The sequence below is a fragment of the Mastacembelus armatus genome, chromosome 24 (genome assembly GCF_900324485.2).
Source record: "Mastacembelus armatus chromosome 24, fMasArm1.2, whole genome shotgun sequence".
Lineage (NCBI taxonomy): Eukaryota > Metazoa > Chordata > Actinopteri > Synbranchiformes > Mastacembelidae > Mastacembelus > Mastacembelus armatus.
In genome coordinates, this window is record NC_046656.1 from 5,575,037 (window position 1) to 5,593,899 (window position 18,863).

The window sequence follows — 18,863 nt, forward strand, 5'->3', positions numbered from 1 at the left end:
GAAAAATCCACAAGCCGTGGACTGTATGTGCCATCCTGGGAGAAATTAAAGAGAATTCTGTGTTCTGGTGCTGCCTCCAGAGCTTGTTGTTGTTCCTGTACAGTGTGATCCATCCATCCACTCATCCAGTTATGCCATGTGTCTGACTCACCAGTGAAGCTACGGTTGGTGAGACGTTAAACTGGAATGACTGAGGGTCACTGAGTGGTGCTGGGCTGGACAGTGCTTCACCATGCTGTGCCTGAGACAAACTGTGCAAATGCTACTGTGCTCTTTGTCTCTGGGCTATCGGTACTGTACAGCAAGTATGCTAGCACTCCAAAGGAGGCAGTGGATGTCTACGTGAGTGTGTGTGTGTGTGTGTGTGTGTATGCGCTTGTGTGTGCGCAGTACAAATGTTGGGCAGGCAGTGATTAACTCACGTCTCGCTATGACCAAACTGTAAACAGCAGATTTAGTCTTTAGTTTTTATATACAGTTGAGAATAAAAGGTCCTTTCTTTAGGGAGCAAAGCACAAAAAATGCCTCAACCCTGGCAAGTTCTTTGCCTTCACAGCAAATTAAATGGTTGTTGTGTTTACTTTTTAGTTTCCTGTCATTCATTTCTAGACTGACCCAACAGCAGTCTGTGTGTCCAGAATCTTTTCCGTTGCACTGCAGTTGTTATGAGGTAACCAAGGAGTAGATCATACTGAAACACAAGAAGAAGAAACAGGAAACAGCAAGTGAGTCAAGGCAGAAGGTGACAAAGCAACATTTACATAATAATTCAAATGATTATAATGACCCCTTCTACAGAAGCATTTGAGTGTTGTGTACGTGTGTGTTCAAAGATTTTATTCAATACTGCTGTCTCAACTGCTCGCAGATTTAATGGGGAGTCTGTTTGTTTGTGTACTTGAAAGTAGGAAGCTCAGAAGATGACTTAATTATCTTGGTTTGTGACAGCAAACTTTTCTCTGTGGTGTCCTCTTGATACATTACTGTCATAATTTGAGTTTGTCAGACTAATGCTGTGTCATGCATCCTCTTGGTTTTCTCAAAGCTGAATTATGTTTCTTCCTCTGAGATGGGCTGGTACTGTGCCTATAGTATATTGCCTCATCATTCATCCTGCTATGGGTCCATATAGAAGTGTTAGCATTACAGCAGCAGTAATAACCAACAGGTTAAAGCAAGACAATGTACACACGTGGACAAAGTTGTTGGTACCCTTCCATTAAATTAAGAAAAACCCACAATGGTCACTGAAATAACTTGAAACTGACAAAAGTAATAATAAATAAAAAAATTATCTAATAAAAATCAGACATTGCTTTTGAATTGTGGTTCAACAGAAGAATAAAAAAAAACAACTAATGTAACAGGCCTGAACAAAAATGATGGTACCCCTAGAAAAGACTGAAAATAATTTGACCATAGGGACATGTTAAACTAAAGTGTGTCCTGTCATTAGCATCACAAGTGTCTTCAAACTTGTAATCAGTCAGTCTGCCTATTTAAAAGGTGAAAAGTAGTCACTGTGCTGCTTGGTATCATGGTGTGTATCACACTGAACATAGACCACAGAAAGCTGAGGAGAGAGTTGTCTCAGGAGATTAGAAAGAACATTATAGACAAGCATGTCAAAGGTAAAGGCTATAAGACCATCTCCAAGCAGCTTGATGTTCCTGAGACTACAGTTGCACATATTATTTAGAAGCTTAAGGTCCATGGGACTTTAGCCAACCTCCCTGGACGACAAGAGGAAAACTGATAACAAATTGAAGCAATGGATAATACGAATGGTAACCAAATAGCCCAGAACAAATCCCAAAGAGATTAGAGGTGAACTACAAGGTCAAGATACATTAGCATCAGATTGCACCATCTATCACTGTTTGAGCCAAAGTGGGGTTAATGGAAGACGACCAAGGAGGACTCCACTGTTGAAAGCAAATCATAAAGAAGGGAGACTGGAATTTGCCAAAAGCTTCTGAGAGAATGTTCTTTGGACAGATGAGACAAATCTGGAGCATTTAGGCAAGTCACATCAGCTGTATGTTCACAGATGCAAAAATGAAGCATACAAAGAAAAGAACACTGTACCTACTAAACATGGAAGAGGCTCAGTTATGTTCTGGGGCTGCTTTGCTGCATCTGGCACAGGGTGTCTTGAATTTGTGCAGGCTACAATGAAATCTCAAGACTATCAAGGTATTCTGGAGTGAAATGTGCTGACCAGTGTCAGAAAGCTTGGTCATGGGTCCTCCAACAGGATGATGACCCAAAACAACAGCTAAAAACACCCAAGAATGGCTAAGAACAAAACATTCTGAAAACTATTCTGAGGTGGCCTTCTATATGCCCTGATCTAAATCCTATTGAACATCTGTGGAAAGAGCTGGAACATGCAGTCTGGAGAAGGCACCCTTCAAACCTGAGACAGCTGGAGCAGCTTGGTCATGAGGAGTGGGCCAAAATACCTGTTAACAGGTGCATAAGTCTCATAGAAAGTTAAAGAAATCACATCATTGCAGTGATAGTCTCAAAAGGTTGTGCAACAAAATATTAAGTTAAGGGTACCATCATTTTTGTACAGGCCAGTTTTATTAGTTTGCTTTTTTTAATGTTTCTGTTGGAGCACAATTCAAAAGCAATGTCTGATTTTCATTAGTTTATTTTCAGTAAATTTTTATTGTGGGGTTTTTTTTCTTTAATGGAAGGGGACTAACAATTTTGTCCATGTGTAAAGTTTTGAAAAACTACCACATATTTCCTTTGTTAAACTGAGCATTAAATTCATATGTAGTCAGTTTTCCTGCTTGAGCCTTACCTGCTTGTTAGCAGTACAAGAAGTAACTAATGTTATGTTTGCTAATATTAACAAGCTTAAGATACATACTGCCATGAAACTGACACAAAATCAATTTGCTGAGTTTATGAATCTTCTCTTTTGAACTGCTGTCATGCCTAAATTAATTTTTTCTGCAACCCTGTATATGTGTCAGTGTGAATTTCATCATCTGGCCATGTCTGCAAGAGCTCACATGAAACATCTGTTCCCAACACAAATGACAGTCCACACTGACTGCTCATGCCTACGCAGATACCCAGTGTAGCGCAAGCAGAACCATGTGCCCATCTGCTGTCTGTTTAGGAGTATGGCTGTGTTCAGACTGCCATTAGCAGAAAAAATACAATTAAAGATAATGTTCTATTTTTGACATTTCACTGATTACATCAGACTCCACCCTTGCACGCTATACTGTACTGTATATACTTCTAAGAGCTCTGTACCACTTGTAAATCAATTTATGGGTTGCAAGTGTTAGTAATTTGGAATCTTAGCATAGGATTGAATTTTGGTGCATACAGTGACATGACTCCACCAATACAAACACTTTTTAAATTCTGAGCTGTGTGTTAAAAGGTACAGTTAATCCAAAATTACATAGCCTTGCTTTAGGTGTGGTGTTGCAAACACGAACAGCAGAGATATCAGGGAACCCCAAACATATTGTGGCCATGTATGCTACAGCCTGTTTTACAAAGCGAGCAATGGAAAGTACCCTTAAGGTACCCTCAAAATAAAGCAGCATTATACAAGAGTAATGATTGATTAAACTACTGTTACACTCAGCCAGATAGTGTACTCCATGTTTCAGTTTTTACATTGGTGAACCTTTACAGGCAGATAATTCCAAAGGCATTAAAAGATTTTTTTTTATTATCTGGGACTAGAATAGATAAATAGCTTGGACTTCAAAAAGAATAGAAGTCAACATTATGACTAAAACATTTGTTAATATACTGTACTTACGTACAATAAATCACAAATTGCTACAACGAGTCACTGTTTTTGTTCCTATAAACATTTTCTTTCCACATTAAATATCATAGTTTTACATTTTTAGGCTTTTACCATGACCTAAAAATGCAAAAACAATAATCCTTCCTGGCATGTTTGTGCCTTTTTTTTAATTTCCTAAAAGCAGCAGCTATGAAAACATTGCCACTGATTGCAACATAAAAAGCAAAAGCTGATGAGCATCATGTAATGCCATGAGCATGTACACAAACAAGCTGTAAAACACACATCACTGGAAAATGAGTTCACCACAGTAAAGTTTTTTTTTCTTCATGTAAACCACTGACATAGATGAGCTTCAGTCCCACTGTGGTCAACATACTTTATGATTATTTGACTAAAGTCTAATTTTTCAGAGATGTTTTACCTGAAAAAAAAAAAGCAGGATAATGAAAGACTGCATGAAACAACAGCAAAAATCACAGATTGAGCATCCAACACTTGTCTCACTGAGCTGTGACTTGACAAGAACAGATCAGCACCTCTCTGACAGTAACTAATGATTCCAAATGTTTTGTGTTCATCCCAGAGGCCTCCTAACACCTCGGTTAGTCTCTGCTTGTGAGAAAGTGGCAAGTTCACCATGTTGACTCATGAATGCCTATGGACAGAGAGAGAGATGGCAAGAAAATGTGATGCAGAGAGTAGTAGAGAAGAAGGAAGGGAGCTCAAGAGTTTGAGTTGTAGAGTTTGTAGATTGACTTGTAGCTTTTTAAATTGCAGCCTAGTTAGACTTTATATGATAAAATATGATAAAATTTGACTTGTTATATGAAATTCTGCATCAAAGAGGAATAATCTGACTTAAGTCTGCATCAATATTAAAAAAATATTATACAATAAATGTGTCAAAGGTCCGGTTAAGTGTCGAGAACAGTAGAGCAAATGTGAATTAGTGCCAGATACATTGTGTGTTAATGAGGTAACATCCAGTTATTATGCCAGCAATTAGAGTGCATCCTAGTTGTGCGTGTAATGTGCCAGGTGAAACACACAGGATGACAAATGCTCTTCCTTTCAACTTTTCATTGGACTTTACACTGTGAGGTTAGCTATTATTTTATGTAGTTTTTTTAGTTGACAAGAAATTTTGGTCATCTGGCGATAGTTTCCTGATTGCTGTTCATTGTGAAGTGCTATTAATATTTTACTCTATCTAATGACTCTGGTTGTTAATAGAATACATGTCTTATTAATGCTGCTCTGACAGGCTAATGAGAGCAAAATGTAGTAATTAACAGTATTGTTCCTGTGTTCTGGTGCATCATATTGCTTAACATTTTTTATACATATAAAAAATAGTGCATCAATACAGTATAGCATCCATGTTTACGTGCTTCCTGTAACTTAACGTGTGGCTTAATTGATTTTAGGACAACTATAAAGAACTATAAAGAATTACTTACTGTTCAGTTATGAAGTGACAGAGCTCATAGATCTAAATGCTACACTTTACTGTAATTTATTTGAAACTTAATGGTAAAGTGTAGGCACAGATTTCATTTTATAAGTAATAGAAAAAATAATATGCATCATATATATATATATATATATATATATATATGTATATATATATATATATCATTTAGAAACACAGTTATGAGCAGCAATCTAATAATTCCTCACAACTTGTAGCTACAGTCTGAAAATGAAACAGGCACCATAATATGGATTAAAGAATAACCTAAAATACTGGAGGTTCCTATTCAGAGCCATTCAGCTCATAAGCCAAAATTATCACCATGAAAGTAGCAGGATAATTCCAGCTACTGAAAGAGGCCTTGCTCTGTTGGTCTTGTTAAACTACAAACACACACCATCTTCAGTGGAGTCTTGCAGAGAGTATGGTAACTACTAAGTTTCAATTTGGCTTTTGGTAGGTTTCAACCTCACATATAGAGCTAATGTAACAAGTACATGGTGTTTCTGTATATGTTCCCTATATTAAGATTTGATGTCATAGTTTATGGTGAATCCGCCCCCTGCCTGCTCAAAACATTTTATATGCATCACTCTTCTTTAGACACAGATGTTGCTTATTTCATGTTCTATTAGTTTTTACCATCTTAGTTAATGAGCCGAGGTTAACCTAGAATATCTGTGTGGGTCTACTGACGTGTGTGTGAGATGCATTTTCATGCAAGGAACATGGGGAGGAACAGATACATATGACAAAAAGATTAGAAGACCTAAATAATACCTTAAAATACCTGAAAATTTTCAGCAGGATATCACACAAACATGTAAAGGACCTGTGTTTTTAGACCACAGGGAAAGGTTGAGAATAGAAAAAAGCCTGTATTTATCTTGCAGGGCAGGAGTATTCTTACTGGAGTGTATCACATTCCAAACAGCATCCCTGTGATAGAAAGGACAGGAGGAGGAGAAGGGTTGGAAGGTGACGGTCAAAGATCATGGGTTGCTTTCTGAAGGGCACAGATCTCATCTGGAGACCAAGCAAGAATAGAAGGTATTTTAGGGCTGCAACAACTATTTTAATATTGTGTAAAATTGGGTTGATTATGTTTTCAATGAATAAAATTTTACAAAAGAATACAGAGTATAGTAGTCCTATTATCAAATATGAACCTTAAACAAGTTTTCTACAAATGTAATTTAAAAAAACAAACAGATCTCAAATATTATTACATTAAAAAAACACTTGTCTACTAGAATTTCACATTTAAAGCAAAAGTGAGTGGCACATTAACCACAACCCTAGTAGAAAACATTGGATGACTAGCTGATCACGTAACAGAAAAAGTCTCCACTACTAGTCACATAACCGTATAAAAATAGCTTAATTGTGGAAAACGTGACTTTTACTTTTCTCCGCTTCTGCCATTTTCCTCTCTGCGACTGCTCGAGTGTCACCATGTGTCACCACAAACAGCCACATCACTACATCCAACTAATCAATAAATACATTCGTTTCTAAGTGTTTTAATAATTGAATTTTATTGGTAATATCATTTAGGTGTTGCAGCCCTAAAGTATATTGTTTTTTAATTTAATAGGTACAGTATACTGACATTGTACTAATGTACTAATGAAGCTATTTCAGAAATATATATCTGCTCAGTGCCATTTGAGCCTTGGCTTCCCTCCCCCTGCTGTGTCCAGATGGACAAAATCAAGGGTTATAGAGTAATTCCAGTGGATCATCTGCAGCTGCTAAGCTCCAATGAGCAACCAAAAAGGATTTTAAATCACCCATCACCCAGGTGCAGAGGTGAGCAGTCAGATGGAGGATGTATGTTCATTCATGTCTGTGAGAGTGTGTACAATTTCATTATGTGCATACATTGGATGTTGTGCCTGTATGTATCTGTGTGTGTGTGTGTGTATATGTGTGAAAGTAATATTTAAATATTTATTGTGACAGTGTGAAGGATCTTTAGGACACAGATGCAGGCGAGTGGTGCTGGAGTGTTTTTAGTTTTGGGAAGACCAAGGCCCCATGGAGTCGGTTTCAGGCTGCTTCATTTTCAATTCAAATTCTTGTACAATATGCAGCAGCTTGGGCCATCATTTCTATGCATTATGGTAACATTTTAACTTTCTACAATGTTGCAGATATTAGGTGAAAACAGTTTGTTAGTAAAATCCTATGTTATCCCAGTTTAATCCTAGTTTAATCCCTATTTATCTATTGTAAAACCACCCATTTAAGGATTTTATGAATTATAAAATCATAAAAAAATGCATGTTTTTAACATTTAACTGTGGTAAATATGCCATGTTAAAGTTAAACCAGAAAGTTAAATAGATTACAGTACAGTGTTTCACAGGTGGTGTATTTAAAATTTTACTGTAATTGCCAAAAAAACTGCAGAACTTTAACCTGTGAAATTTTGTTCATTTGAGGTTCATTTTAGAAAGAAGCCTCCTGGTTCAGGTGGTGCTATATTGGTCCATTTTTCTGTTAGGAGCACCTCGTCAGACTGCACTTGGTAACTGCCTGTCCATTTGCTTTGACAAAGAGAAATTCCCAGTGAACATGAACACTCTTCTGACAGCAATATGGAAGCTCATTCATGCAATATCAAAGGTAAATTGCTTAACACAGAAAATGAGATCATGGCCAAGTCCCAGTTTATGCAGTAGGATTGCAACAAACAAGTACTTTAATAATGGATTTGATCAATTTTATTGATTAGTTGTTGCTGCTCTAGTATGCAGTTGGTGTAAAAGTCACAATGTGATTAATGTCCAAAGAACAAATTGTCTTGAATTGAAAATGAATGGACCATCACCCTGCTTTGTAGAGAAATACCTCTGCTGCTCCTGCCGTCAGTGGTGTCAAATATAGCAGATCAGTCCAACATGAGCTAAAGCAGTACAGCATGAAGTGAGATGAGAAGCAAAATGATTTAAATTCAGGATGAATGCTTGCTTTATAGCTAGAGACACCAGTGCCCAAGACACGACCAAAATACACTATCCAGGGTGCAGTTTCTCAGAATAAAATAGAATGAAAACAGTGATTACTACTATTATATCTCTGGTGAGCACCACCTAATCTTACAGCCAGGGTGTGACTATCAAGCTTATGATGAAGTTATACTCTTCTTGGTGTCTTCTTTCATGTTTATGATAGTAAGGTTTAATGATACAGGCTGTTTTTCATCTCTTAGCCCATGTATCACATATGTTAATGTCAACCATTGTCCACAGTGGTCTTTACAGTTTGTTAATGTGCAAGTGAAGAATATGTATTCTCTGAAGATTTGTTGTAGAAAATTAAAATATATACACACACATACATTATAGTATATGGGCTAAACATGCAAAACCACTGCAATGATCCTTTAAACGATTTCATAGTTTATTGTTTGTTGAACCTATAGCTTGTGACTTCACTTCATCTACAAATTGATGTAAGCACTGGTATGGAAATGGTTGTAATACAAGCATCAATCAAATGCCTCCTTTTCTGGTTTCTTTTGAATATTTCCACTATATCATGCCAGGAGGGAGTGTACTTAATGTTTTGTATTATATCATATTGTTATGATGGTATTATTTATAATCATATTATTATAATATTTGTATTACAGAAGCCATAAAAACAACATGCTTTTGCCAGGGAAACTAGGTTTTTCATTCATTTTCTTACTCATATTCTTAACATCTGAAAGAATAAATACATTAACTACATACAGCACCTCATTTCCCTGGAGCATGCTGATTTTAGAGTATATAACCTATTTCTAGAAGTTAACTAGGAGTTCAGCTGTAAAGATGTTGTTAAATCAAAAGCACAAAAGAATATTTGGTGCTGTAGAATAAGGCCAACGCTCACTATCAGTGCTCATGATGTTGCTTTTCTACCTGTGTGGTATTGCTGTGATAAACATATTAAGAACATGTTTGCCTGTGACATTGCGACATTGCAACATGTGTTAAATGTTTAATCACAGCATTAACACACACATACAAGAACAACTTCATGTTAAAGTTGCAATCCTTTTTGACTTGTGGAGTCATCAGTCATCAGAAATCCTCTTTTGCTCTAATACTTCCATGTCTGGCTGCCAGAAAGGCTTCACCAAATTTCCAAACTGACATTAAATCTAAAAATCATATAGCCACAACAGTCACATATGGCATTTTAATAATTGAAGGCAACCTCTGCCTTTATGCAGATCAGCTGCATCTATAAACTCTGTGGTGGCCATATAGACAATTTTTCTTGAGATCAATGCGATTGTTTTGCAACTTATTATCCAAGAAAAAAGTAAAAAAATACAAGGATTGTACCTTTAAGTGTTTCCATTGATAAGACCTATTAGAGGGATATTTCCAGGTTCCACACACTGCAGCACGCACATGACACATGGAACAAGAATCCGGAGTGATTAATAACAGCATTATTAGACATGGACAGGAATATTGTGTGCATTAATACAGACAACAGAATTTTTAGTACAAAATGTGATAGAAGTGAAAATCAACTTTCATTCATTTCATTCAGGTGATTTAAAATACTATCTGTGAAATAATTGCTTTTATAAGCAGGAAAACATATAATGCATAGAAGTTTCATCCACCTAAGCATTATGGCAGTGCTTGTCAATGAACTAAAGAATCAGATTCTCTTAACGTCACATGCCTTAGTTAAATAAACTAGCCTACCAAACCTACAGTGTGCGAAGGAAATTGCATGTGACTGTCAGAGAAACAGTTACTTTATTCAGTGATTTGCACTTTTCTTCATCAGAGCTGTGAACTCAAACCAGGCTATAGAAACAGAGGAAGGACCAAACGTTAAATCTTCAAACTGTGTTAGTTTTCACATCTTCCTAGTTTCATATTTTCACCATTACCAGTCAAGAAGCAGTATAATGATTTTTTTTTTTAAGTAGCTTGAATTTCCTATTTTTTGTATTCTAGCTGTAATCTCTTAACATGTAATCCAATTATCTTCCCACATCGTCTGCCCTGTGCTCACCAGTAGAGATAGTAGAAGAAGGAGAGGACGAAGAAAGACAGCTTGCACCAGGCCTCTTTCAGGCAGAACTTGAGTGTGTCGCCGTTCATCACGGATGCCGGGTCGTAGAGAAGCTCCTTAGTGTCCGTTGGGGAATGGAAGTACCTACCACAGAGGGCAAAGACCACACCACGGGTAGTTGACCCGTTCCAGACCCCAGGGGAGAGGGGTGAAGGGGGAGGCAGGGGAGACGATTGGAGGAAATGAGGAAGGAAATTGTATGGAAAGAGATGGTATGATGAGTTAGGGGGGGACACCATCATGCAGCAGACGTGGGTGAAAAAGTAGTTGAATATGTTTTCTAATATTGCTAATTGATCATTTGATGAACCCCTTTCCCTGGTTGGTCAATCTTTGGATTTGTATTTATTGGGCTATAAAAAGGAAGTAATGGGTTGTTTCGAGGGTGGTGGGATTTTTTGGTCCTTTGAAAACCATAAATACCGGACCACAAATGTAAAAATGAGACTTTTTTCTGCCTTAACAGCATTAACAGCAAATGTTAGCATGCAAACTACAAACAGTAGTTTAGGACACATTTCCAAGCCTAAGAACACACAACAGTTTGCTGTGTAATTACAGATAAATTAGAAAAGTCTATTCCGAAAATGTTATTTTATTACTCAGCAGCAAGTTGTGTCATCAGAGTCATTTTTGTGATCCCACATTTATCTTTAGTCAGTTGTTTGAAATAAAGGGCATGTCTCAAAATTTGCTATGAACTTCAAGTCATATGCCTCCTGTTAGCACTGCAAACTACATGTGTGTCAACTGAAAGCTTGACAAGGAATTACACAATCCTTGGGAAAGATTCCAGGTGGGGAGCAATTGGTTTGCTTTATCTTGTGATAAAAATTGATAAAGTTCCCAAACACATGAAGTATGACTAAATATTTAAACAGATATTCAAACATTCCTTCACCCAGGTCTCTTATGTTGTTGTAAAGAGTTGTATCAGGGCTGGGGTTGATTCTGAGTTTGTAAATGTAGTCAGCTATCACAGCATCTGTATGTCATATTGCTAGGCTGTTTGCATAATCAATATCTGTATACACAAACAGCTCTAAATGTTGAAGCAATGTAAAATGAAGATGTGCAGTGTCACCCAGGCAATAAACCTGACAGTGATTAATAGCAGAGTGGGGTTGGGAAATTGTCCGATGTTTCCTGGAGCTTTTCCATTCCACTGAGGCTTATTTTAGCAGGGCAATACACAGTACTCCGAGTCACTCTGGGAAGTCATAAAGTGGAAATTGCAACTGCTCTGTTGCTCTGAGAGAGAGAGAGCGGTTCATGTTCTGATATAGAAAGACATCATATCTTGTTTTTTAGAGTGAAATTTGCCTTTAATGGACCCCAGAGCTGATACAAATGAAGAGAATTTCATGGATTACTGTATTTAATTTAACAGACCAGTTGCATTATGATAGCTTCCAGTTACTTTACAGTCATTTAGTCACACAAAGAATTTCACTCTTTTTAACATTCAGAATATGTTTTGCTGCATTTTATGGGTAATGAAGTCCAACCCAGAAGCTTCTATCATGATGCATATGTTGTGGTCTGTCATAATGCAGGTTCAAAGATGGCTCATGGAGGTACATGCTGCATGTTGATTCATGTAGAATGGTTGCTCATGGCTGTAAAATTAATTACAATGTACATTGACTAATGCGTACATTACATTCTCTAGACTTTTCTGCTGGTCAATGGGTCATGCAAGTCTAAAAAATTTGATAATGCACTTGAAAATGCATCCTGGTGTATTTTGAGTGTGATACAGGGGTTTAATGTGATTCACTGATTATAATTCCCATGTAATGCTACAAAAGATACATGCACAAACAACTGATGATGTGGTTAGTTAATAGTTAACAATCTACTACATTTAATTAGCTTATAAAATGTTGATAATAATAAACTACCAGTGACACAAGTGTATCCCCTGAGTAAAGGTAACAGACAGAACAAGAAAAAAACATAATTTGACACACACCCTTATTGTTTTAAGTCAGAGGCTCACAAAATTTTGTGTTAAATAAAACAGACACACCCACACACAGACACACTTTGAAAAGGATTCAGAAACAGTTTAAGAAACTGTAGTATTATATAGCCAGCCTTTCTTGGAATTTCCTATCACTACCCCACATTTGCATATTGTAAGAGAATTTAGTCTGGCAGAACATTTTTTTAGTAAATAAGGAAATGTCATCCATAAATGGACCAGTCAGTTCTACTATTGCAGAGTTTATGTAATTAAGAGTTCTCTAATGAGGCCAGGCACATCATCTGTCTGCACGTTGCTGCTGTGTCACACTTGGAGCCACTTTTAACTAAAGTGGTGTAAGGGTTGGCCTGTACACCAAAGTAAGCACTCACACAGACCACTGAGGACAGAGGTTACTTAGGTTAGGGCATCCCAGTGACCAAGCACTGCAACTGAAACATCTACTTGGACATACACTGTACTTACTAAACAATTGCTTGTGTTAGCCATGTAACTGAAAGATGAGATCTGATGCTCTGCCGTCAGACAAAAGTGTAGTTATATATGAGCAGAATTAACTATTAGGAGTTTCTGTAAACTATCATCAGAGTGTTTTGATTCCGAAGAAAATGTAAAAATGTGATGATTCTCAGCCAGGTTCTTCAGTGATAAAGATTTCTGTGATCCATCCATCCATCCGTCTTCTTCCGCTCCGGGTCGTGGGAGCAGTAGTCTAAGCAGGGATGCCCCGACTTCCCTTTCCCTGGACAATTCCTCCAGCTCTTCCGGGAGGACACTGCGGCGTTCCCAGGCCAGCCGAGAGACATAATCCCTCCAGCGTGTCCTGGGTCTTCCCCGGGGCCTCCTCCCGGTGGGACATGCCCGGAACACCACCCCCAGGGAGGCGCCCACGAGGCATCTGAAACAGATGCCCGAGCCACATCAGCTGGCTCCTCTCAATGTGGAGGAGCAGCGGCTCTACTCTGAGCTCCTCCTGGATGACCGAGCTCCTCACCCTATCCCTGCAAAGGAAGCTAATTTCAACCGCTTGTATCCGAGACCTTGTCCTTTCAGTCATGACCCAAAGCTCATGACCATAGGTGAGAGTAGGAACGGAGATTGACCAGTAAATCGAGAGCCGTGCCTTTCAGCTCAGCTCCTTCACCACAACGAACGGGTACATTGACCGCATTGCTGTTGCTGATGCTCCGATCCGTCTGTCAATCTCACGTTCCGTCCTTCCCTCACTTGTGAACAAGATCCCAATACTTAAACTTCTCCACCTGAGGTAGGATCTCTCCCTTGACTTGGAGATGGCAAACTACCTTTTTCCGGTTGAGAACCATGGCCTTGGACCTGGAGGTGCTGATTCTCATCCCATCTGCTTCACAAAAAAGCAGAGATGAGATCCTGTGGTCCTCGAACTGGACTCCCTCCGGCCCCTGGCTGCGCCTAGAAATTCTGTCCATATAAATAATGAACAGAACCGGTGACAAAGGGCAGCCCTGCCAGAGTCCGACATGCACTGGGAACAGGTCTGACTTACTGCCGGCAATGCAAACCAAGCTCCTGCTCTGGTTGTTCAGAGACTGGATAGCCCATACTCCCAGAGCACCTCCCACAGGTCACAAGGGACATGGTCGAATGCCTTCTCCAAGTCCACAAAGCACATGTGAACTGGTTGGGCAAACTCCAATGAACCCTCAATCACCCTGGAGAGGATATAGAGCTGTTCCAGTGTTCCACGACCAGGACAAAAACTGCATTGTTCCTTGATGGTTCTACGATCAGCCGGATTCTCCTCTCCAGCACATAGACCTTCCCAGGGAGGCTGAGGAGTGTGATCCCCTTATAGTTGGAGCGCACCCTCCGGTCCCCCTTCTTAAAAAGAGGGATTTCTGCGATTTTTAATATATTTATATGAGATGGACATCTAAAATAATAGTATCCTGTTGTGTTTAATCTAGTAGTATGTGTATCGTGTGTTTTCCAAGTTATGACTGTAAGAAAGCAGGTGAAAGAACAATGACTAGCTTGTTGTTTTTAGATCAGTGGCAAAAATCTGACCTTTTCATTGCACATGATGTGCAACTTCACCTCCCTTCTCCTGCGCGCATGCTTCATAGTTTCCGGAGCAACCAAGAGGTAATTTCTTAGAAAAACACATTTTCAAATGTCATTTTTCAATGACTCAAGTGGAAATGTCAAGCACCCACATACACACCAGACCACACATGTGGCTGTAATATTTCTGCATTTATCTATGAGCTCTGTTTATTTAGTTCACCCATTAATATCTCTGTGCCTCCCTCTCTCACTCTCCTCTGATTCACCTTGTCAATATTAGATCTCTCTCCTATTACTCACTCATTTTCCCTGCCTCCCGTTACTCCATCCTTCATCGTCCACCCTCCCCCATCTCTCGCTTTCTCTCTCTTCCCCTTCTTGTCTTCTCATCTTAGCTGTGCAGGAAGCAGCATCTGTAGCCAGTGGGCATCTGGCAGAGTCTCCAATTAATGAGACAGCAAGATGTTTTTCTCTCATTGGCTCTTCTCTCTTCTCAGTCTGTAGCTTCAACCAGCTGAGCACATGAGCTTAGACCAATCAGGCCGCCAGTGGTCTACATCCACCTCACAACCAAGAACAGCAACAAAGCCAAAAACAGACAAATAAAGATCTACAAAAGAAATCTGAAGATCAGTCACTGGTGGTGACCCATTTTTCAGAATCTGCCTTTCAGGGGCTCAGGATGTTTTCATCACTGACGTGCTTACTTTTAATTATACATTTCCTTCAGAACACTGGTGGTTTTCCTTGGAAACTATTGTTACACATCTGCAAGTTGCAATTAAACATGTAAGTGGTTGAGGTAGTACATTGTGATGTCAAAAAAGGTCAGGAGAAGAACTGAACAAAAAATAATAATGTTCATTTAGAGACAACCCTAATGTCACCCTAACCTTAGATCAAGTTGTCACATTAAAATTCAACGATTTCCATGGTGGAGGCTGAGTCCTCACTGTAAGTGCGTGAGCAGCTTTCAGGGCCCACAATTAGACTAATACAAAGCACACGCACACACACAGCCAATCCAATGTTGGGATAGTTACCTCCATGTGTTGTAGAAGAGCAGGGGGATATTAAGGCCCACAGTCAGCCACTCCTGGGCACACAGGAACATGATGCAGAAGAGGCCATGGATGGAGTACTCTGGCAGCACCAACTAGAGGAGAAGGAGTCAGAGGCAGGAGTAAGAGAAAGATGATTCAGAGTGGAACAAAGCACACTTGATTATTCAGACTTAAATTACTGACAGCAAGCTAAATGTCAACACTCAACCTCATCTCTCTGCCTCTTGAACGCAGTGCAGATGATCAGTGTTACTAAATTCAGATATTGCTTGAATTGAACTCCACACAGTAAATGGACCAGAATGATATGAAAGTAAAGTAACTTGTAAAGTAGTTGGTTAGCAGATGCCACATTATCATTTTATGCTCACAGGTGTAAGATAACACACCAGGCATCATCATTAGCATTCAAATCTAGTCTATCTTACATTAAGCCACCGCAAATCTGTCTAGCTGCATGCATTCCAAATGGCTAAATACCCCCAGCTAGATTATGAAGAGCTTAGCTCCATAATGGGCAGCAAACACTGATGGCAGGGCTCCATCATTAACATAATAACTGGAGGGCTTGGCCCTCTGAAAGCAGAAAGCAAGACCACCTCCTGGTGAACAGTGAAGATGAGAATATGTGTGAGAGAGTTCTCTTGACACCAGCCCCTCCTTCCCCCTCACACAACAAACTATGCTTTTGTTCTCCAAAATAAAAAGCTGAAAGCTTATATTTGTACAGTTCTATAATGATTCATCACAAAAAGTTTGAATTCCATCCAGTTGCACTCAGTTTAGCTGGGTTACACAAGATGCTGTAGTAGGTTTAGATTTAAATCATTTGCAGTCTGAAAACCAACATCAAAAGGTACCCAAATTGCTTAATTAGTCACTGCAGCCTAGTCTGGTATGCCCATACGCTTACAATACAATGGCTAATGGCCTACAAACATTATTTATATTATTTACCATTTAAAGTTTTTACACCAAACTTAGCAAAGAGTTGCATATTTATACATCCAGCACCCAGAGAAACCTCAGTTCTTCTTGTGTCCACCTGTCAAATGTCCAGTTTTCCCTGTCCTTATAGATCTGTTGTTGCATCTGTCTCCACTGTGCTGACCGGTTAGTTGCTGCCTCTGTCTGTCTGCTGCTCAGTGCAGGACAGGCAATCTACAGTGTCAGAGTATTTTTGCTGAAACTGTCTTGCTGCTTCTGTAAACAAAGTTGATGAGAGCTGTGAGGCTGAACCAAAACAGTAAAGTTTCAGGTCATAAAACAGGGAGCATAATGACTTTAAAAATTGTTATAGAACTGGAGATAAATTCAGAGTTAGAAGCCTGTACACTGAGGGCTTATGGGAATTATTTTTCTCATTACCCATGGTCATGTAGTACATTGCTGGTCACTCCGGTCAGCCATCTCTCAATTTACACAGACTAGTCAGATTATGTCACTTTATGTCACAAATGAAGCACTATCTATGTTGTCCTTTTAATGCAAGCAATCATCTGTAAATGAGATGATTTGGCATTCTGGTTGTGAAGAACAAATTTACTTATGCAATAGTTAGTACACCCTTGACAGAAGTGCCTGGAGATGTTGTACACATTGTGATGCAGTGAAACTAGGACTGAGCATATGTATATTTTGTTTTTGTGTTGCTTTAGTCCCCCCTTTTATTTGAAGTTCTTATCACTATAAAAACTACACCTTTAAAGAGAAGCATGCATTATTGGAAAAAGACACTTTTGAAGTGTTTAAATCAAGACAAAAGGGAGATACAAGAAATCTGGGCAAGAATTGTGCCATGAGAAAAAAGATGACACAATGTTGTGATCACAAACGCTTCTTATCATTAAAAATGCAGTAATTAATATTTTTTAAAATAACAGGTGTCACTCTAACTAACAAATGAATTGTTAGTGAACAGATACTCTAAGTCCTCCTCAGTTCTGCAGTGTTTTAGTTTCTTTCAGCTGATTAGTACTGAGTTCTAGGAACTACCCCCTTGAGGAACGGACCCGACAACTACAGATCATAAGGGCCATTTTTTTTTTGATGGTGGTGAGTTTGTGAGCTTGTCTGAGTTTTTTCATACCAAAAGCTGTTTACGCTATGAAAATGACCTTTTAAAGATGGCAGTTTCCCGTAGCGCATTAAGTTTGACGAGTCAATGTAAACAAGTCACGCATGGTTTCTATTGCACTGAAAAAGTAGCTACCTATTCTGGAGTAGGAGCTAAAAAAGTTAGCTACTACTAAAGCTAAAACAGAGTTTTAATAGCTATAGTTCTCAGTTCCTGTGGTGCAGACAGAAAAAATGGGAGGAAACTTCCTCCAAAAGACTATAACAGGGTTCCTCTGGTCCAAAAGCAACCTTTCTGCTCTACACCAAAACAAAAGGTAAGTATGATTATTATTAATAATAATCCATCCATCCATTTTCTATACCTGCTTATTCCTAACCAGGATCACAGGGATCTGCTGGAGCCTATCCCAGCACTCTTTGGGTGAAAGGCAGGGGTCCACCCTGGACAGGTCACCAGTCCATCACAGGGTCACATAGAGACAAACAACCTCACACACTCACACTCACTCCTATGGGCAATTTAGAGTCACCAGTCAACCTGACATGCATGTTTTTGGACTGTGGGAGGAAACCAGAGTACCTGGAGAAAACCCACACAAGCACAGGGAGAACATGCAAACTCCACACAGAAAGGCCAGGTTGTTATAAATAATAATAATAATAATAATAATGATAATAGACATAAAATCAACAGTAAGTCAAGTGAACTAGGTTTTGTCATGTCAGCTATGTATAGTAAACATAGTACATAATTAAACAAAACAATGTTCCTCCAGGAACCATGGTGCTACATAAAGACAACGAAACAATCCTTGAACATATCTAATAGCTGAGCTGACTCACAGTTAACTAAGAGCCTTAAAAATAAAAATGTGACATAAACTGAATGAGTCCATGCAGTGCAGATAAAACATGTGACAATCTATAGCAATGGCACAATTAAGGACACTGCAGCACCAACTAATACTAATAAACTAGGAAATATATTTATAATAGATGTAGGAAATGTAAACATGGCATGCTGCTTGCAGATCAATAATTTACACATTTACATATTTAAGTACAGTTTGTTTGGTTATATAGCAGCAAGATGAAATGGCAAGATGTCTGCCATGCTGTTTTGTGGTAATTATGATGGCAACAGGACAATTTCAAGACATTTAGAAACATTACTCTAAATGAATGATAGTTTTAGATGTTGTGCCATCTTTGCTGGATGACTATGTAGGCAATAACAGGTGTGATATTCACAATATGATGTTTTCTGGGCAGCGTGTCAGTGGTTTGCACTGTCACCTCACAGCAAGAAGGTCCAAAACC

General features: G+C 38.8%; 1 protein-coding gene across 1 annotated transcript in view; it reads right to left on the reverse strand.

Annotated features, from left to right (window-relative positions):
- Positions 1–663: 663 nt before the first annotated feature.
- cnih3 (cornichon family AMPA receptor auxiliary protein 3) overlaps positions 664–18,863 on the reverse strand; it is a 78,706-nt gene continuing 60,506 nt past the window's right edge. Inside the window, exons 4-6 of the mRNA XM_026318821.1 lie at positions 15,444–15,556; positions 10,305–10,448; positions 664–691 (exon numbers count right to left, since the gene is read on the reverse strand). Coding sequence (XP_026174606.1) covers positions 664–691; positions 10,305–10,448; positions 15,444–15,556 — 285 coding nt within the window. The remainder of the gene's footprint in view (positions 692–10,304; positions 10,449–15,443; positions 15,557–18,863) is intronic.